This window comes from Trichomycterus rosablanca, chromosome 5, assembly GCF_030014385.1.
Source record: "Trichomycterus rosablanca isolate fTriRos1 chromosome 5, fTriRos1.hap1, whole genome shotgun sequence".
Taxonomy (NCBI): Eukaryota; Metazoa; Chordata; class Actinopteri; order Siluriformes; family Trichomycteridae; genus Trichomycterus; species Trichomycterus rosablanca.
The window spans coordinates 44,799,493-44,821,250 of NC_085992.1; the positions used below are offsets into that span (position 1 = coordinate 44,799,493).

The 21,758-nt window shown below is 41.7% G+C and overlaps 1 protein-coding gene across 1 annotated transcript in view; it reads left to right on the top strand.

The window, feature by feature from the left end:
- LOC134315296 (mineralocorticoid receptor-like) overlaps nucleotides 1-21,758 on the top strand; it is a 68,224-nt gene that overhangs the window by 31,673 nt on the left and 14,793 nt on the right. The window contains exons 5-6 of the mRNA XM_062996384.1: nucleotides 11,817-11,961; nucleotides 20,790-20,920. Of these exons, the coding sequence (XP_062852454.1) occupies nucleotides 11,817-11,961; nucleotides 20,790-20,920 (276 nt within the window). The remainder of the gene's footprint in view (nucleotides 1-11,816; nucleotides 11,962-20,789; nucleotides 20,921-21,758) is intronic.

Genomic DNA, 21,758 nt, shown 5'->3' on the forward strand with positions numbered 1-21,758 from the left:
TTGGGACAGTGGTAGCCTAGTGGGTAGAGCTTTGGGCTATCAACCAGAAGATTAGCGGTTCAAATCCAGGATCTGCTATGCATCCACTGTTGGGCCCTTGAGCAAGACCCTTAAACCTGTCTGCTCCAGGGGCGCCGTAAGGTGGCTGACCCTGCGCTCTGACCCCAGCTTCCAAACAAGCTGGGATATGCGAAGAAAGAATTTCATTGTACTATGCACCTGTATATGTATATATGACAAATAAAGTATATCTTCATCTATCTGTAAGGTAGAGTTGACAACCAGAGTGTATATTATGCAGTACAGTGATCCTTTTTTCTGGATTTTCCCCCCTTTATCTCCCAATCAAGTTATATCCAATGCCCTACTGTAAATCCCTATTCCTATTGTAAATCTCTATTGTAAATCAGTTTTGAATAGCTAGTTTACTTCCTGGCATTTTTTGCAATGTGGAAGGAAAACGGATAATATACTTTGGCTTTTATTCTTGCTTTATAAAGGTTAGTAAGTGCATGTTATTGCTCAGTCTAAGTGCTTATTAAAGAGGTGGGTCTTTAGTTGTCTTTTGAAGACAGTAAAACGCTCAGATGTACGAACAGACAGAGGAAGTTGGTTCCACCACTTGGGTGCTGGTACAGAAAAGAGCCTTGATGTTTGTCTTCCTCGAGTTCTGGATGAAGGATCAAGACAAGCAAGACTAGTGGCTCGAAGGTTGCATGGTACAGAGCGGGGTTTTATTAGTTCTCTCAAATAGCTTGAGGCTGGTCCATTTTTTGGCTTTGTAGGCGAGCATCAGTGTTTTAAACTGAATGTGGGCAGCTACAGAAAGCCAGTGTATATTAATATATAGTGCAGTACAGTGAAGGACAATACAGTGCAGCAACATGCAGGGTGTACATAGACAGTAGTGTGTTCCTTTTTTCTGGATTTTCCACCTTTATCTCCCAATCAAGTCATATTCAATTCCCTATTGTACAAGCCCTATTGTAAATCAGTTTCGAAAGGCTAGTTTACTTTTTTTGGAACGTGAAAGGAAAACCGGATAATATTCTATTCTAATAGCTATTATTCTTGCTTTATTTTGGTCAGGGTCACAGTGGGTTCCTTATCACCTAATCACTGTGCACAAGGTGAGAATACAACAAAAGAGAGCTGCTTATATTGTGTTCTACACCAGCTGTAATGACAATGAAATGTTCAAATGAAATGACAATGACTTGAATGTGAGTCTGAAGTTATAATAATAGTAATGTAACTGCAGGGGCCAAATAACTATAAAGTACTTCAATAATACAGCGATCAGCTATAACATTAAAACCACCTCCTTGTTTCTACACTTACTGTCCATTTTATCAGCTCCGCTTACCATATATTAACTGTAGTCCATCTGTTTCTGTGCATGCTTTGTTAGCCCCATGCTGTTCTTCAATGGTCAGGACTCTCCCAGGACCACTACAGAGTAGGTATTATTTGGGTCATGGGTCATTCTCAGCACTGCAGTGACACTGACATGGTGGTTGTGTGTTAGTGCGTGTTGTGCTGGTATGAGTGGATAAGACACAGCAGTGCTGCTGGAGTTTTTAAACACCTCACTGTCATTGCTGGACTGAGAATAGTCCACCAACCAAAAACACCTAGCCAACAGCGCCCCATGGGCAGCGTCCTATGAACACTGATGAAGGTCTAGAAGATGACCAACTCAAACAGCAGCAGTAGATGAGCGATCGTCTCTGACTTTACATCTACAAGGGGCACCAACCGGGTAGGAGTGTCTAATAGAGTGGACAGTGAGTGGACACGGTATTTAAAAAACTTCAGCAGTGCTGCTGTGTCTGATCCACTCATACCAGCACAACACACACTAACACACCACCACCATGTCATTGTCACTGCAGTGCTGATAATCATCCACCACCTAAATAATACCTGCTCTGTAGTGGTCCTGTGGGGGTCCTGACCATTGAAGAACAGCATGAAAGCAGGCTAAAGAGTATGTAGAGAAACAGATGGACTACAGTCAGTAATTGTAGAACTACAAAGTGCTTCTATATGGTAAGTGGAGCTGATAAAATAGAGAGTGAGTGTAGAAACAAGGTGGTGGTTTTAATGTTATCCCTGATCAGTGTATGTTTAAACCTAGAAATATTTCTGCATTGTTCCCACAGCCTTCTAAAACAAAAACACAATTGACATGAAATCAGCAGTGCAAGCAAAGTGTGTCTGTAAAAAGCACCTTACAGTAACAGTAATTTTTCTGTCCTGATAATGTCAGTCACCACCTCCGATAATCACTAATCAGTCTGATCAGGGAGCTGGTCTGTATATTCCTCTTATACAGTAAGTTGTCGTTACCGTGGGGTGAATGTGAGGTGGGGGAACAGTCGTGTACTGTACTGTAGCCGTTAAACTCTCCCCCACGGAGAAACCATTTGTTGTATTGCAATTATTAAATCCCAGGGTGTTTGCTCACTCTATCCAGATGTAAAAATAGAAAGTCGAACAGACGGGGGGATAAACTGAGCCTCGCTGACTTTCAGACACTCGTGCTGAGATCAGGAGTGCAAGCTACATGAAGGACGCCTAGTTTTAAGAGAAAAGTTTTATTATTTAGCATTGATGGAGTAACTTGATAGCTGCAGTGAATCCAGAGCCTATCCCAAGAATGGGTTTATGAGAGTATTGCTATAGTTTTATTATTTTATAGGTAATGCAGGAAAAATGCTTTGACATGATACAAACATGGAACATTTTTCCATGCTTACTTTCCCAATCAACTCTCCTGTAGTCCTGACACGCCACATTTGGAATATGCTGTTGTTTGTAAAAGGCCCACCTTCAGTATAGCTTGGCAGGGGGTTGCATATTACAGTATCATGCCCACTTGCCATGCCATTAATGCAGATGACTGATAGTCTCGGTTTCTTCAACTGACAGTCTCTGCTGTGTTAATTTGAGGTTTTAATTCAAGGTAGGTCTATATAATCACGGTTTCCTCCCCGAAAAGTTCCTGGCTTTTTGTCTCTGAAGCAGTAATTCCGAGATCAGTCTAGTCTGGTTTTCCGCCAGTGCAAATGTCGGCACTCTCTATCTTCTTTCCAAAGAACTTAGCCGGTGCGACAGCAATTTTTCCGTCATCACGACCAATTCAACCTGAAAGGGGGGGGTGGGGGGGCGGGTGAAGTGCACAGATGAATTCATGCTGGACGATGGCTGCTTCAGCCGGTGAAGTGGCTGCCCCGCTCCATTTATAGTTACTTTTATAGTGGTCAGGACAGTGGTAGCGTAGTGGGTAGAGCTTTGGGCTATCAACTAAAAGGTTGAGAGCTTGAATCTCAGCTCTGCCATGCAGCCACTGTTGGGCCCTTGAGCAAGGCCCATAACCCTCTTTACTCCAGGGGCGCTGTACAATGGCTGTATATGCACTGTATATATGACAAATAAAGGCATTCTATAGTTTCCTCTCTCTTTGTGTTTTGGAGAATCGGTTGCTGCATGTTAGTGGATCGAGTAGCTGGCCCAATTGTGACGAACAGTTCTTATTCTGATTCTGATTCTTTGTGCTGCGGGTGCTTAATGTGCATTTTTTTCGATACTTTCATTGGTTTCCGTTGTTCTGGCCACAACTTACTTTCATCAGTTCCCTTTTTAGTTGTATTGTTTTTGTAGAACACCAGGACAGTATTGTCCTACTTTGGGTAAACCTCCTGCATATTTGATTCATTCCCTAATTCTTTCAGGTACAGGGCTACACATGATGCTACTGTGGTGCTACCTGTCCAATTACAAAAACAGCCAAATCATTTCTATTCAGGACAGGTTTGGTGTCACCCAGAATCAGTGGAAACAAGGCAGGAACACATGACAGGATGCAAGTTTACTTTAGCTAGTTTACTTGCTGGCATTTTTGAAAGGTGGAAGGAAACTGGAACACCTGAATAACATTCTTCAGCTAATATTCTTGCTTTACTTTGGTCAGGGTTGTGGTGGGTTTTTTACCACCTAGTCACACAAGAGGAAAGAGAGTACCAATTCATCTCTCACACCGTCTCTCAATCAAGCATTATCAAGCTTAAATAAACCTGCTCAGTCTTCATGTTTGTTTTAAAGGCCAAAATGGCATAAATGACCAAAAAAGGAGAAACTAATTTTCTAAATTTTAGTACCTACAATGACATACACTCTACTTTACATCTGATTCATTAAACTGCATACAGAATCAAAACAAGTGCTGATTTGAATGCAGCTGATGAATTGCTAGAGTTGTGTAAAACACAATTACCTCTGATTTACATTTCATTTGCAGCCACCATGCCCCTATTCACCCTGATTCACCTCCTGATCCTCCTCAGCAGGAATGCCCTGTGATGGACTGATGTCCTGCCCAAGGACAAATTTTGAAAGTAGACGGTATTGGAAAAATCTGACCCATCTGTGCAGCCAACCATTGCAAAGCAATGACGGTGTAGTGACATGACATGACATGTTTAAACCTGGTCAGGGTTGTGGTGAAATTGGAATCATTATTGGAATCATTGGCCACAAGGCAGAAATATACTCAGTACAGTGTGCCAGTCCACCTCAGTGCAACACACGCCACTTTTAAGTAGCTATTTCACTTACTGGGGTGTGTTTGGGAGGTCTTCCTATAGGATTCAAAGCCAGGTTTTCATGACCTGTGTTGCTGAACTCATCAGCTACACCCTGATTATAACATGACACTGTCTATATATGTGTAAATGCATGGATGTGTGTAGCACCTTGAGACCTGGGTTCGAGTCTCTGCAGAGATACTGGCCTGGTCATGCATGCAAGATTGTGTTGTGGGATGAGCACTCCTCCACCAACCACTGCTCCCAACCTTATCTCCAGTCCCAACTTTGTCTCGCCACTGGAATCAGGTTCCGGCCATCCAAGATAAAGAAAGAACAGTAATGATGTTTTATATACACAGTCGTGTCACATTATTATGACCACTTCCTACTTTTGACAACAGCAGTGCATTTCGTGAGTTGGCTTGATGAGTATATAAGGTTTTGTGCACATTTGTCCCTGGTTGCTGTCATGGGTAAAAGTACCATGGGTAAAATTGTCTTCCCCGGGGCGGATGGGACCCTCCAGCAAGACAATGCGACATGTCACATGGCTAGAAATGTCCGACATTGGTTGGAAGAGCTTGACCAAGACTTCCAAGTACTACCCTGGTCCTTTAATTCCCCAGACTTTAACTCAATTGAGCATCTGTAGGACCACCTCGATCGTCATGTTCACTCTATGGATCCTCCCCCACGCCCCCTCCAGCAGCTGTGGGATGCACTGCAGTCAGCATGGCTCCAGATACCTGTGACAACCTACCAGGACCTTTTTGAGACACTCCCAGCCCGTCTAGCTGCTGTCCGTGCAGCACATGGCGGTTTCTCTAGATATTAGCTGGTGGTCATAATAATGTGACTGTATACAGTCCCTGACAGAAGTCTTGTCGCGTAAGGACATAGTAACTTAAAATGGTATATAACTTTATTTGTAATCAATCAATTGTTACAATAAATGGTTCACTTTAATGTCAAGGGCTTTCACATTAATAACTGGGTGCAAAATGAAACTGTCAAAAAGTGTCCTGATGTCCACAGCTTGGTAAAGCCCATAACATCTGTTTTTGCAAGGACAAAAGTCTTGTCGTGTCTTTAAATGATTCAACCAATCACAGATTAGAGCTTCACCTGGGACAAATAATGTAATTAACACATTCCCAGGTGTGTATAAAAAGAACCCCAGCACACCAGACTTTCATGTGAAGTGCAACCTGACCTCTGACAACATGCCAAAGATTCAACCACAAACCAAAGTGCTGATCATCAAGACCTTGAAGACCAAGTCTGCTGCTGAGGTGGCAGACATCTTTAATGTATCCAAACGTCAAGTGGATACATGTCGCATTTGCCAAGGCCCACAGCTTGCAGAAAGGATGGACAGTGGAAAAGTGGCAGAAGGTTGATTTTTCTGATGAAGCATCCATTGAACTGCATCCCAATCGCCACAAATACTGCAGAAGACCTGTTGGAACCCGCATGGACCCAAGATTCACCCAGAAAACAGTCAAGTTTGGTGGAGGAAAAATCATGGTTTGGGGTTACATCCAGTATGGGGGTGTCCGAGAGCTCTGCAGAGTGGATGGCAACATCAACAGCCTGAAGTATCAAGACATTCTTGCTGCCCATTACATTCCAAACCACAAGAGAGGGCAAATTCTGCAGCAGGATGGCGCTCCTTCTCATACTTCAGCATCCACATCAAAGTTCCTGAAAGCAAAGAAGATCAAGGTGCTCCAGGATTGGCCAGGCCAGTCACCAGACATGAACATTATTGAGCATGTCTGGGGTAAGATGAAGGAGGAGGCTTGGAAGATGAAACAAAAAAATCTTGATGAACTCTGGGAGTCCTGCAAGACTGCTTTCTTTGCCATTCCAGATGACTTAATCAATAAGTTATTTGAGTCATTGCCAAGACGTATGGATGCAGTCCTCCAAGCCCATGGAAGTCATACACGATATTAATTATTTTTTCCAAGGCACCATGACTTTATGTTCTAATGTTATTGAAGCATGTTTGTGTATTCAAAATAAAGTATATGTATAATTTCAACATTATTTTTGTATACACAAGACTTATGTCCAAGCAAAATCTGACCTTTCTGTCCTAATTAAATGATAAAACTCAATGAATGATACAAAACTTTCTTTTGGTATAATAAGCATAATCTAGAGGGCTTTGCCTTTCATATAAGCCAGTTCTGATTTCAATTGATCAACTATTATTTGTTGTTCCTACAACTTGGATAAGCGACAAGACTTCTGTCAGGGACTGTATGTGTAAATGCACGGATGTGTGTGGTTAATATGCTTGTCCAGCACCTGGCCTGGTCAAACATGCAACAAACACAATAGCTTGTGTCTAGGGAAGAAAAGGCTGAATAGGGAGCCACATGCGTGTTGTGGGATGAGCACTTCTCCACCAACCACTGCTCCCAACTTATTTCCAGTCGCCTCACCACTAGAATCGGGTTCTGGTCATCCAAGATAAAGACAGAATGTTAATGATATGTTGAATGTTAATGAATGTTAATGTTTTATGTAGTGTTCATGCAAAAGGTTAACACGACATCTAGTCTTACGCAAAAGTCAAAAGTTAAAAACGCTGGTCAGATTCCATGTTTTGCTGATTTTTAGGAGGTAAAATAATGTAACATCCTTTACAGAATACAAACTTCTGCACAACTTCAGTACAAGATCGTTGTTTATTTGCTAAATTTAAAATATTGGGTAAAATAACCCAGACGTATAACATGTGGCACAGCAGTCTAAAACACTAGCCCATCCCCACAGAGAGTTCCAGCTCCAGAGTTTGGAACTTGGTGATGCTGGTGGCCTGGCCGTGCGCTCAGCAGACCCAAGTGTCCTGCTATTGAAATCAGAATCAGATATATAAGATGGAGTGAGGTAAATGCCTGGTTGTCTGGTTCCTCTCAAGGTTTCCTCCTGCAATTTTAAGGGAGTTTTTCCTTGCCACTGTCGTGCTCGGCTTGCTCAACAGGGGTTTTTGGTCTGTTGGTCCTGGAGTCTGTAAAATTTCTTTGAGATGTTCATTGTAAAAAGCGCTGTACAAATAAAATTGACTTGAAAAATAAATTGAGGTAAATGAAGTCCTTCTTACTATGATTCAGTTCACACATAAGTCAGCTTCATCTGCATCCTAGATAAAGACGGGAATGATCAGAAATGACAGAACGTATATATATATACAGTGTATCACAAAAGTGAGTACACCCCTCACATTTCTGCAAATATTTCATTATATCTTTTCATGGGACAACACTATAGAAATGAAACTTGGATATAACTTAGAGTAGTCAGTGTACACCTTGTATAGCAGTGTAGATTTACTGTCTTCTGAAAATAACTCAACACACAGCCATTAATGTCTAAATAGCTGGCAACATAAGTGAGTACACCCCACAGTGAACATGTCCAAATTGTGCCCAAAGTGTCAATATTTTGTGTGACCACCATTATTATCCAGCACTGCCTTAACCCTCCTGGGCATGGAATTCACCAGAGCTGCACAGGTTGCTACTGGAATCCTCTTCCACTCCTCCATGATGACATCACGGAGCTGGTGGATGTTAGACACCTTGAACTCCTCCATCTTCCACTTGAGGATGCGCCACAGGTGCTCAATTGGGTTTAGTCCATCACCTTTACCTTCAGCTTCCTCAGCAAGGCAGTTGTCATCTTGGAGGTTGTGTTTGGGGTCGTTATCCTGTTGGAAAACTGCCATGAGGCCCAGTTTTCGAAGGGAGGGGATCATGCTCTGTTTCAGAATGTCACAGTACATGTTGGAATTCATGTTTCCCTCAATGAACTGCAGCTCCCCAGTGCCAGCAACACTCATGCAGCCCAAGACCATGATGCTACCACCACCATGCTTGACTGTAGGCAAGATACAGTTGTCTTGGTACTTCTCACCAGGTTGCCGCCACACATGCTGGACACCATCTGAGCCAAACAAGTTTATCTTGGTCTCGTCAGACCACAGGGCATTCCAGTAATCCATGTTCTTGGACTGCTTGTCTTCAGCAAACTGTTTGCGGGCTTTCTTGTGCGTCAGCTTCCTTCCGGCATGACGACCATGCAGACCGAGTTGATGCAGTGTGCGGCGTATGGTCTGAGCACTGACAGGCTGACCTCCCACGTCTTCAACCTCTGCAGAAATGCTGGTAGCACTCATGTGTCTATTTTTTAAAGCCAACCTCTGGATATGACGCCGAACACGTGGACTCAACTTCTTTGGTCGACCCTGGCGAAGCCTGTTCCGAGTGGAACCTGTCCTGGAAAACCGCTGTATGACCTTGGCCACCATGCTGTAGCTCAGTTTCAGGGTGTTAGCAATCTTCTTATAGCCCAGGCCTTCTTTGTGGAGAGCAACAATTCTATTTCTCACATCCTCAGAGAGTTCTTTGCCATGAGATGCCATGTTGAATATCCAGTGGCCAGTATGAGAGAATTGTACCCAAAACACCAAATTTAAAAGCCATGCTCCCCATTTACACCTGGGACCTTGACACATGACACCAGGGAGGGACAACGACACATTTGGGCACAATTTGGACATGTTCACTGTGGGGTGTACTCACTTATGTTGCCAGCTATTTAGACATTAATGGCTGTGTGTTGAGTTATTTTCAGAAGACAGTAAATCTACACTGCTATACAAGTTGTACACTGACTACTCTAAGTTATATCCAAGTTTCATGTCTATAGTGTTGTCCCATGAAAAGATATAATGAAATATTTGCAGAAATGTGAGGGGTGTACTCACTTTTGTGATACACTGTATTTGTCTTTGACAGGGCTGAAAACCCTCACCTTTGACAGACCAACACTTTTTGGTAAACAGGCTGAAGTTTGCTTGGTGTCCTTGTTTTGCACGTCTAACAGGGTGATAAACACGAGCCTGGAGCGCTCGGTGCGATGCTAATTCCAGTAATTGAGCAGCAGCAGTTTATCACATCTAGTAAAATATCAGCACATGCAGTGCGTCTACAGAGCAGGAAAAAACAGTCCACCTCCGTCTGCTCATACAGAAACGCTCGGCCTGTTTACTCGTCTGATCAGGAAGGACTGAAGCCACACACACACACACTGCACCAGGGGTTTATGGACAAGTGACCTTGAGCTTATTGGACTCATTTTATATGGAAATTTAAATCAAATCAAAGTTTATCTGTCACATACGTAGTCATACAGAGTACAAATGGCAGTGAAATGCTTTGGTTATTGCTGGGACACATTAGTAATTAGAGAAAAAATATTACTTAAGGATAAAAAAAAATTTAAAAAATGTAAAACAAATATAATAAAAAATAAAATAAAAAATAGAATCAATTTAAAGTAGAAAATAGAGATACAGTGTGCAAAATAAAAATACTGTGCAACGTAATGCTGAGAGTTATATCTTTTATATACAAATCTATATACATGTACACATACACCGATTAGCCATAATATAAAAATCACTTTGTAGTTCTACAATTACTGACTGTAGTCCATCTGTTTTTTTTTACATGCTTTGTTAACCCCCTTTCACCCTGTTCTTTAATGGTCAGGACCCCCACAGGACCACTACAGAGCAGGTATTATTTGGGTGGTGGATCATTCTCAGCACTGCAGTGACACTGACATGGTGGTGGTGTGTTAGTGTGTGTTGTGCTGGTATGAGTGGATAAGACACAGCAATGCTGCTGGAGTTTTTAAACACCTCACTGTCACTGCTGGACTGAGAATAGTCCACCAATCAAAAATATATCCAGCCAACAGCGCCCCATGGGCAGCGTCCTGTGACCACTGATGAAGGTCTAGAAGATGACCAACTCAAACAGCAGCAATAGATGAGCGATCGTCTCTGACTTTACATTTACAAGGTGGACCAACTAGGTAGGAGTGTCTAATAGAGTGGACAGTGAGTGGACACAGTATTTAAAACCTCCAGCAGCACTGCTGTGTCTGATCCACTCATACCAGCACAACACACACTAACACACCACCACCATGTCAGTGTCACTGCAGTGCTGAGAATGATCCACCACCTAAATAATACCTACTCTGTAGTGGTCCTGTGGGGGTCCTGACCATTGAAGAACAGGGTGAAAGCAGGCTAAAAAGGTATGTATAGAAACAGATGGACTACAGTCAGTAATTGTAGAACTACAAAGTGCTTCTATATGGTAAGTGGAGCTGATAAAATAGACAGTGAGTGTAGAAACAAGGAGGTGGTTTTAATGTTATGGCTGATGAGTATATATATGGCAGAAATACCCTGAATAGGATGCCAATCAGTCACAGGGTTTTGAGCATATATCCCTTTTCCTATCCTCGGACACAGGCAATCATGTCTGAGTCAAACCCGAATCTCAGTGGTGGTGGTGCTAGTAATAGACCACTGCTCCACCCGAGTGCTAGTCATAATATTACAAATGTATACAAGGGTTCAAATATAAATCAAGTTCTTCTGTCCCTCTGTGTGATACAACCCCACTTTCAAATTTTGTGTGATGGTCCACAGGGGCTGGAAAAACACCAGGTGGAATTCCAGAAAGGTTCCAGCATTACATTACAGTGTCCAGCTACATGGTGGAGTTTTGATTATACTTATAGAGTCATAATGTGTCCTACAACACACACACATCTGTGTGCTGTTCTTTAAGAATAGTTTAGCTTGGGGGGCATGATGGTACGGCAGGTAGTGTGGGTACCACTTAGTGACATGGGTTTTGAGGACCAAGGTTCGCTGCTTATCTATTCTCATTGAGTTTTGCATGCAGGTTTTCCTCCTTTACTCCTATTTCGTTCCATATCCCAAAATCATGCATTTACATTTACATTTTTGGCATTTAGCTGACGCTTTTTGACTCAAAGCGACTTACTGTACTGTGACAGTATATTGTTTTAAGCAACTGAGGGTTAAGGGCCTTGCTTAAGGACCCAACAGTGGCAACATGGCAGTAGTGGGGCTTGAACCAGCAAGCTTTCGATTAGTATTCCAGTACCTTAACCACTAGGCTACAGCTGCCCTTAGAGGGTGGACTGGGACAGGCTGCTGTAAATCATCTCTATATGTGAAGGAGTGAGAGTGTTCCTGCCATGAGCCTGGTATTAGTGCCAGACCAACCATGACCCTGATACGGATGAATGAATGAATGGAATAAATGAATCGTGTGTATTTTTTAGTTAAATTGAGTCTCTTTGTGCTTTTCGTTTCTCCAGGTTTCCGTTCGTTGCCAATTGAGGACCAAATCACGCTGATCCAGTACTCATGGATGTGTCTCTCCTCATTCTCTCTCAGCTGGAGATCCTACAAACACACCAACGGCCAGATGCTCTACTTTGCCCCGGATCTGGTTTTCAATGAGTAAGCAGCCGTTTTCCTTTCTTATTTGATTATTGTAAACATGTTTGCTGGTTGAAGATGGAGAAACGTATCGATCGTGGATGCCTCCGGGCAGGTCATACTGCATAATATGATTAAAGAAATAACACCCGAACACCCTGTGGTGTGAAGAGAAGGGTGAGCAGGTTCAGCTGACCATAACATATTAAGAAAAAAAAGAAGAACATGTACATCACTTTTTTGCATTTATCAATGAGTAACTGATCATGGGAACGAATGCTTGACTGTGATGTGTGTTGTATGTTTCATGATTCGTGTGTACACTAAGAGAACAGTACGGGCCTAAATGCTTGTTCCTTAAAGTGAGGGGCTTTGGTGTCTCTGTTTGACCCCTAAATTGAGTTAGTTTAATGGCTCTGATGTGCTGGGTGGGGCATTTATCCCCTTAGCAGAAAGGGTCATCATTGGGGTAAAATAACAACATCTGTTCTTTTGGAAAGTCTTTCTCAAGATTTTTGAGTGTGGTTGTCGGAATTCAGGCCTATTTAGTCAAGTGAGGTCAGACAGTAAAGCTGGACCAGAAGACTGGCTCGCAGTCAACATTCCAATTCATCCCAAAGGTGTTCAGAAGGTTTTAGATCACTGGAGTTACTCCACACCAAACTTCAAATATGTCTGTATGGACATTGCTTTGTTTACTTTGTATTGTCATGTTGGAACAGGAAAACGTCTTCCCCATACTGTTGCTTTAAAGCTGGAAGCACTTATTTATTTAAGCCAAAAATTAAAAGGTGTGCGCCCGAGGTGGCGTGGCGGGATATTCCACTAGCACACCAGTGCAGAGATTCTGAATACCTCCGTTCGAAACTCGGCATTGCCACTGGTCGGCTTGGCGCCATCTAGTGGGCATAATTAGTTCTGCTAGGTCGGGATGACCGGACTGTGTGGGTGGGGTCTTCAAATGCTGTGTAAGGACCCTGACTGGCGGATAGAGAGGCACGAGTGCATAGGTGAAAATGGGTACCGCAAAGGGCTGTACCCTCCGTCGGAGGAGGGCAATATACCCTCCTCGACTGCAATTAGGGATCCCCCAGCAGTGGAAGACGAATTGACTCCGCTAAATTGGGAGAAAGTTGGAGAAAATGCATAAATAAAATAGAAAAGAAAAACAATAAGAGGTGTCGCTCAAGTAGAGCAGCGGTAAAACAAACTAGCACACCAGAGCTAACAAATCAAACTCATTCGCTTAAATCTCAGCTCTGCTACCAGCAGGTTGGGCGTCTATACGGACAATGATTGGCTCGTCTGAAGGCTGGGACTGTTGGAGGGAATACCTCATAACTTCTGCAGTTTGGCGGGTTGATGACGCCTGCACAGAGACGGGGGATAACGGAGATCAGTGCATGAACCCACATTGTGCAGGTGAAAAGAAGTGGTCAGCTACTGCACACGTGTCGGAGAGGACGTGTGTTGGTGTGACTCTTGCACTGTGTTACCAGATTAAAAACCCAAAACCACAAATTAGTATAGTCCAAATCAGGCTTATGTGCTACTCAGGGGCGGCACAGGGGCTCGTGGGTAGTACTGTCGCCTCACAGCAAGAAGGTCCTTGGTTTGATTCCCAGGTGGGGCGGTCCGGGTCCTTTCTATGTGGAGTTTGCATGTTCTCTCTATGTCTGTGTGGGTTTCCTCCTGGAGCTCCAGTTTCCTCCCACAGTCCAAAAACATGCAAGTGAGGTGAATTGGAGATACAAAATGTCCATGACTGTGTTTGACATTAAACTTGTGAACTGATGAATCTTGTGTAACCAGTAACTGCCTGTTCTGTCATGAATGTAACCAAAATGTGTAAAACTGTAAAAAAAAAAATGTAGATCGGAAACGTCAGTCTTAAATCCGGGAGAACATTAAATGTTTAACACCGCTCTGATTTCAGTACTACAAAAACAAGCTCCCGGTGTAAAACCGAGCTGTGCCAGCGTAGCGCCCGCGAGCTGAATGAATTGTTCTGCCACATCAGAGAGCACGTTTTCTCTTTAAGCACCCCTTGATCACATCAATGCAGTCTGATGTTGAGGTTAATGGGGCATGTGATTCACCCAGACAGACAAGAGATTACATGACACTGAGAAGTTAGGAGAGCTGCAATATTACTCATCAAATACAGGCTCATAATAAATACAGCCAAAGTGTGGTGCAAGTGGGTTGGGGGATAGAAGTAAATTAAGCTAGCCCACTATCACTGGGACCCGGGGTTCGAATATCCATCGGTGCTATCAGCCGGTTGGGCATCTACGTACAGACATGAGTGCTGTGTCTGGAGGTGTGGATGGTCGAGGTCCTAAGATGGATTGGTACCCTGTTCAGGGTGTGTGACTGCATTGTGCCCAGTGATTCCTGGAAAACTGGACCCACAGCAACTCTGACCAGAATAAAAGCAGTGGTAATGCATGAAAATGTCGTTAAAATTGTAAATCGTGGAATCCTTGCATTATTAGTTGATACATTTACATTGTACAAACCCTATTTCCAGAAATGTTGGGACATTTTATAAAATGCAATAAAAAGAAGAATCCATGATTTGTTAAGTCTCCTGAACCTTATTTATTTATTTATTTAGTATGCATTTTCTCCCCTTTTCTCTCTGTTTGTCCATAAGAATAAAATGATTAAATAAGTTAGGTGTGGTGAAACTCCAGTGGCCTGCACCGTACCCTGACCTCAAAATCATTAAACAATGGGAGGGGTTGAATCATGAACTTGGACATTTCATTCCAAAATCATACATGTTAATTAAAGCAATAAGCCACTCAAGACCGTGCGTTACTGCTATGATTTTATCACTGGGAAAGACGTTTTAGGCACTCTGCTTTGCGTCGTGCCAAAACATCCTTCCCCATGATAAAATCGCAGTAACGCACGGTCTCTCGTGGCTTATTGCTTTAATTAACATGTATGATTTTGGAATGAAATGTCCAAGTTCATGATGAGGTGTACACATACTTTTGGCAGTATAGTTTAGGACAGGCTTTTTTAGGGTCACAAAGATAAAATAATGATTAAATAAGTGAATTTTAACAGGGGCGGCACGGTGGCTAAGTGGGTAGCACTGTCGGCCCACAGCAAGAAGGTCCTGGGTTAGATCCCCAGGCGGGGCGGTCCGGGTCCTTTCTGTGCAGAGTTTGCATGTTCTCCCCGTGTCTGCGTGAGTTTACTTCGGGAGCTCCTTTTTCCTCCCACAGTCCAAAAACATGCAGTCAGGTTAATTGAAGACACTGAATTGCCCTATAGGTGAATGAGTGTGTGTATGTGTGTGTGTGTATGTATTCGTGTCTGCCCTGCAATGGATATTACTCCAGCACCCCCATGACCCTGATTAGATAAGCGGTTAAGACTGAGTGAGAGTGAGTGAATTTTAACAGGCACATAAACACGAAAAGAACTTGTACATGTACACCCTCTTGTGGAGGCTCTACATTACATCTTGTAAACCACAGTGGAACCAGATTGGCACAGTGTTTTAAATTAAGTATAGCAGAGTGTTTTGTGTTCTATTTTGATGCATTGTTTGTGTTCCCTGGGTCGCGGCAAAAAATGGCTGGCACCGCATGCTCCTCAGGTGCTTCCAAGTCCAGTGTGTTCAAAATGTCCCTCTCTGTTTAGCGTGACGTGTGTTCTGGGAGGTGTGGAGCTCGTAAAGGTTTCCACGCATCCTGACACAGCTGACATGAAGCATGACGAGTGTGGTCTGGGTATTTCTGGTATTCTGGCACAACGCTGGCTAACTCATGTCCAGTGGAATAGTTGGCAGGGACTTTTACAAAGCCTGGTGCTTCACGTCTGCTCCAGAGTCACACATACAGAAAGTATGTGTATCAATCACCGCTGTCAGATGCTTTATTGCCTGGATGCTGTTGCTACTGCAGGGACGCTGCCCGGGACAATATTGAGTGACAGTCTATGTTGGACTCTAGTCTAAAGCTCTTGATCTGTTTTGAGAAGCAGTGGCTTTGACATGCTGTGGCCATTTTTTCCATTAATGATTCACATAATCTTGAATTAGTTTGAGCTTGCTTGAAGCTGGGTTTACATTGTGTCATTTCAGGGGTCTGGTTAGATTTTTTACATTGTCACACTTTATATTATTGATCAGGGGTCCTTAAACTTTTTTACCAAAGGGCCAACTCACTGTTCTTTAGTCTTTAAGTGGAGCCAGACCACAGGTGAAAAAGAACACATACAGAAAAAAAACTATTTACAGTGTATAATAGATGTATTATTTGTGCTAGGTATGTTTGCAGTTGAAGTAATAATGTGGACATGTTATTTATTTTTAATCATTCCCACTATCCTACCCCATGCATGGGGTTTTTCCATAAATCAGTGTGAACAATGAGCTTGCTGACAAGACGAGTCAATGTCAGTTTCTATGTTTGTTACTGCCAGTCATAATAGCTGATGCAAGTGTTGATCTGTCACCTGGTTTGAGATCTGAGGTGTTTTAACCTCAAAAAAGTATTTTGGTATAATTTGTTATGGCTGCACATGTTGTAGTCATTAAACACAGAGTATGACTCCTGACATATATAACACACAGACCTTTCCTTTCACTGCACAAAAAAGTAAGAGCACAGATGGTGCAGCGGGATAATCAGGTAGAGCACCAGTGCTGGGATTCTAAACTCGGTCTGCTGGGTGGGAAAGACCGGACTTATAGGTGGGTGGGGTCTTCAACGCTGTGTAAGGACCCTGGTTAGCAAGCCAAGGGGCCTGTACAGAAGTGGAGGAGCATGGAGATTGGTGCACACAGTCTCTGGGGAGACAGTTCATCAAGCCAAATCTACAGTGAACGTCGGTGGAGGGACCTGACAATGGCAGAATTCTTAACATTCAATGAGGGCCTCAGCCACCCTCCATCCTCAAACATTCAAACCCTGGATCCCAGTAGTAAAAGGTTAGCGTAATTTACTGCTGCAGAACCTGGGCATCCAAATGGCATTACTATTGTTTCAAAATCAAATTCATATCACAATAAAAGGTGCAAACCATCAAGGAGTTTGAATAATTACTGAATCCTGAGCAGTACGGGCATAATGACACATGTAATAGTACACACACTCTTGTGTATTATTAAAAAAATAAATCCTTTATATTATTTTTTTATTGTTATAATTTTTGATACTTTCAGGCTTGTTTATATGATTAGTGGTTTTAGACGTTTTGAAAATGTTGAGAATGGATTTTTACCCAAAACGCACCTACAACAAACCATCAGTGCAGTGCACATTATGCATTTTCTGATAGATACCAAACATAGATGCCAAACATTCCAATATCACCCCCTACGAACACTGCATTAAATCCCCCCCCCCCCCCCCCACCCAAATGCATGCACACACGCATCTCTAAAACACACACATTCTTTTTACACTGTTGTTGGACTGTTTGACTATTTGTTGTTGTTGTATTGAGATTAGTGTTGTTTTGTGCTTCAATGTCTAATGTGATTTTGTTTATAAGAATGCATGTTCCTCAAGAGGCTTTGCCTTTTGCCAGGCCGCCATTGTACAAAAGAAGCTGTTCTTAATGACTTGCCTGGTTAAATAAAGGTTAAATAAAAATAAAATGAATAAAACACATGCACACAGCCCTGACTGTATTAGGGTGGGTGGACATGGATCTCTTTCTCTCCAGTGATATCACATATAAAGTCTCAATCCTTCAACCTCAGCATTTGATTATTTTTTTGTCAACACACCACTACTTTGAAAGCCTGGACGCTTCCAAAACCCATAACTCCCGCTGGCTTCATCTGGCCTGCACATTTTTCTTAGCTGCTCCTTCTGCTCTGCTCTGCTATGTTGTTAACTCTTTTTATTCTTTTGTTCTATTTTGTGAAAGAGGGTTTGCTTTTGTATGCACAATTCGATGTCCATTCACGTTGGGTTTAAAAACATCCTGTTGAACAGAGTTGGGCTATAATAATATATAATAAATAATCTGAAGAAGTATAGCATGGCTGTATCATGTATACACTGTATTCAATGTATTCAGTAAATAATGTAGCACATAAATATATAAAGTATCATACAGAATACATTTGGGAAACCACATGCAGGACTTGGTGTAGGTAGCACAGCAGCAGGGTTCCTGGGGACCTGGGTTGGATCTTTTCAAGGTGCTCTGAGAAACATTATTGGTGGTCTTTTCTGCCAGGCTCTGCTGCCCAGCTCCTCAACAGTTCTAATTAATGTTTCTTTTCATTGACAACAATAAGCAGTCAAACTTTAAACAGTGACAGTTTTTGTGAACATCTGCAGCACTGTCTCCTGTTCTTTGGGTAAATATGTGTAGTGTTTGTGTAGGTCTGTTTTATTTTATGTGGTACAGTAGCAAAGAAAAAAAAAGTATATCCGGTACTGTCTGTGAGGAGTTTGCATGTTGTCATGTTGTCTCCATATCCATTTTTTCCACAACCTCCTAAAATATTAAAGTGGTCGATTAGCTGCTTTAAAGTGCCCCTAGGTCATGGTTCCAATTAAGAAAAAAAAACACTTGTTTACTAAACTAGACAATTTTTATCTTTACAGTATATGAATAATGACACACAGGGTTGCCAGGTTTAGTAAATATATCCAACCCAAAGTCTGTCTAATACCTGACCTTCAAAAGCTGAACCTAGCCCAAAATCTAAGATGTCACGTGTTTGAAGAAGACAGCCTAAACATTTCATAAACTATCAGTGTACTGCTCTTAAATCTGCTGTTAATCTTTTTTTTTCTTAATAATTTATTAATTTTAATTTATAATTTGTTTACAGTGGTATTAGATCATAATTTTAACCACCCCGCCCCCCCAAACAAAAAAAAGTAGAGACCTGTGTTCCAGAAAAGTTGGAACAGTATGTAAAATGCAAATAAAAGAGAAAAAATATATATTCTAATTTATGTATTTTTTATTTGTTTATAATTGTATTATTAGTAGTATTGTAATATGTAATAATAATAATTTAAATTTTAAATAATAATATTTAAATATTATTATTATCTTTAAATTAAATCTACCTAAGGTCCAGTTGGGGACACCAACATTAAAATTGTATAAATGTAATTTTTATTTACTGCTTAACATCCTGTAGTGTGCAGAATAAAAGACAGATCAGATAAGCAGTGAGACCAGAGCTTAATCAATTATCAATTATATTTATAGCACTGACCAAACCGAAGCAACTTACACTTGAGACTGTAGGCTTTAATCAAGGGCCCAACAGTGGCAACCCGGCAGATTTGGGGCTTGAACCAGCAACCTTTTAGTTAATAGTCTAGTTCTTTAACTGTGCAGCAATCACTGCTATATATGTTTTATCATTTTGTCATGTGTAACCTTTAATTAACAATTTCATTTCACACTGGGGTCAAGGCAGAAATAGCCTAGACAGGCCCCCCCAACATAGCCAATCATATAAAAGAATTTAATTACTATTTAAATCTTACTTTTTATACCTCATGCACATTTATTCATTCATTGCTTATAACTACGACACTGTACAGGCTGTACAGGCGTGTGTGTGTGTGTGTGTGTGTGTGACATTACAGTATCCATATACAGTATGTGTTAGTTGCTAAAGTTATCCATTATATGTAAAGTACAGGAAATATTCAATTCTAGTTGTTCTGTTTGATTTTGTTTTGTACTTGTACTGCTAATTCTTTGTTGTATCATGCAGCTGGGGCTTTAATTTACTTTGTGATCTATCTATCTATCTATCTATCTATCTATCTATCTATCTATCTATCTATCTATCTATCTATCTATCTATCTGTCTCTATATCTATCTATCATGTCTGTATGGACATCTGGCTGGCTGATAGCAATGCTGAGCTTCAAACCTGAATCTCAGTGTTGGTGAGCTAGCAGAGCAGAAATTTGCGCCTTCCAATCATCTGCCCTGTCCACATCTCTAGCTCCTTTCTCATCACTTTATGTTAAACAGACATGATAAGATGTTACATCCTTGTCAGCCTCCCTTTCTTACTCTAGACCCAGCAGATGTGTGATTGGCTGTCCTGACAGCAGCATGCTGTGATTACAGTAAAAAGAAGCATAATCTACTGCTGTATTTTACCTTGTAACTACTATAGCAACATTTCTACTCTGTGTGCTTTTAATTTCACTCTAGAGCTTTTATTAAAGCTAAAGGGGTGAATTTAAGAAGTCAGAATGCAAAAGCTCGACCTGAGTATTAACAGTAATTTCATCCATGAAGTCTTATGGTCACCCAGAGGCAACTTAGCTTTATTGTCGTGCTGTTAGCACTGCTTCATTTAGCTAGCCACTGTACGCTGTGCACCACGACTATGTAGCATGCTGTTTGACAAATTAGCAGAACACTTCTGTGCCTGCCTGTTTTCTGTGCAGAATTAAATGCTAAACCGCCATCATTCATATTTAAACATAATAAAAGTATATTAGTTAGTCATGTTCACATAATATGGTAGTCAGTATATGTCAACATGAGGTCTCAGTGCTCCATAGATCATATAGATTGGATTTCATTACTCCTATTTGATTTAGGGATAAGTGTGACCTTACTTTACCCTGCTGGGATAAAAAAACAAAACAGCACAGAACAGAGTTAGCTGGTTTCTGGTGAACTACTGAAGTAAAATATCTTCACTAAAACCTCGCTAAAACAGCACAGATCAGCTAATGTTGGTGGGACCGGCCTTGCACTGCTTAGCAATAGATTAGCATTTAGCTAAGCGATTATTGTTAAGCTATTTTTATAAGGTTTGTCAATACTAACTGCTAATGCTAACAGTTCTCTCCTTTGTTTCTGTTTGCTGTAGAGAACGCATGCACCAGTCAGCCATGTACGACCTCTGTGTGAGCATGAAGCAGGTCAGTCAGGAGTTTGTTCGCCTACAGCTCACCTACGAGGAGTTTCTCGCAATGAAGGTCCTGCTGCTGCTCAGCACAGGTATGTGTGTGTGTGTGTGTGTGTGTACCTAAGGTGCTGCAGATTTGTGTTCTTGTAAGTTTTGAATCATCTGTAAGTGTGCACCCAGTGCTCAGAGGAGCTTAGAAAGAATTTCATCAGTTGCCCAGTGCAACGTCGCACCCGCTGTTTTACAGAGAGGGCAAACACACGCTGCATCAGCCAGGGTTCAGAAATCCCCACAATTAATACAGTGACACGAATAAGAAATAAGAATAATTTATTCCAATGCCAACAGAAAGACATCAGCCCTGTTTTACATAGATCATGATTTTGAACCACAAAAAATGCCAAGTACAAACGTTTATTCCAGAAAAGTTGGGACATTATGAAAAATGCAAGAGAAAGATTTGATTTGTAAAACTCCTTTAATGTGTATGTATGTAAACAAAATGGTACATACAGGGGTTGGACAATGAAACTGAAACACCTGTCATTTTAGTGTGGGAGGTTTCATGGCTAAATTGGACCAGTCTGGTGGCCAATCTTCATTAATTGCACATTGCACCAGTAAGAGCAGAGTGTGAAGGTTCAATTAGCAGGGTAAGAGCACAGTTTTGCTCAAAATATTGCAATGCACACAACATTATGGGTGACATACCAGAGTTCAAAAGAGGACAAATTGTTGGTGCACGTCTTGCTGGCGCATCTGTGACCAAGACAGCAAGTCTTTGTGATGTATCAAGAGCCACGGTATCCAGGGTAATGTCAGCATACCACCAAGAAGGACAAACCACATCCAACAGGATTAACTGTGGACGCAAGAGGAAGCTGTCTGAAAGGGATGTTCGGGTGCTAACCCGGATTGTATCCAAAAAAC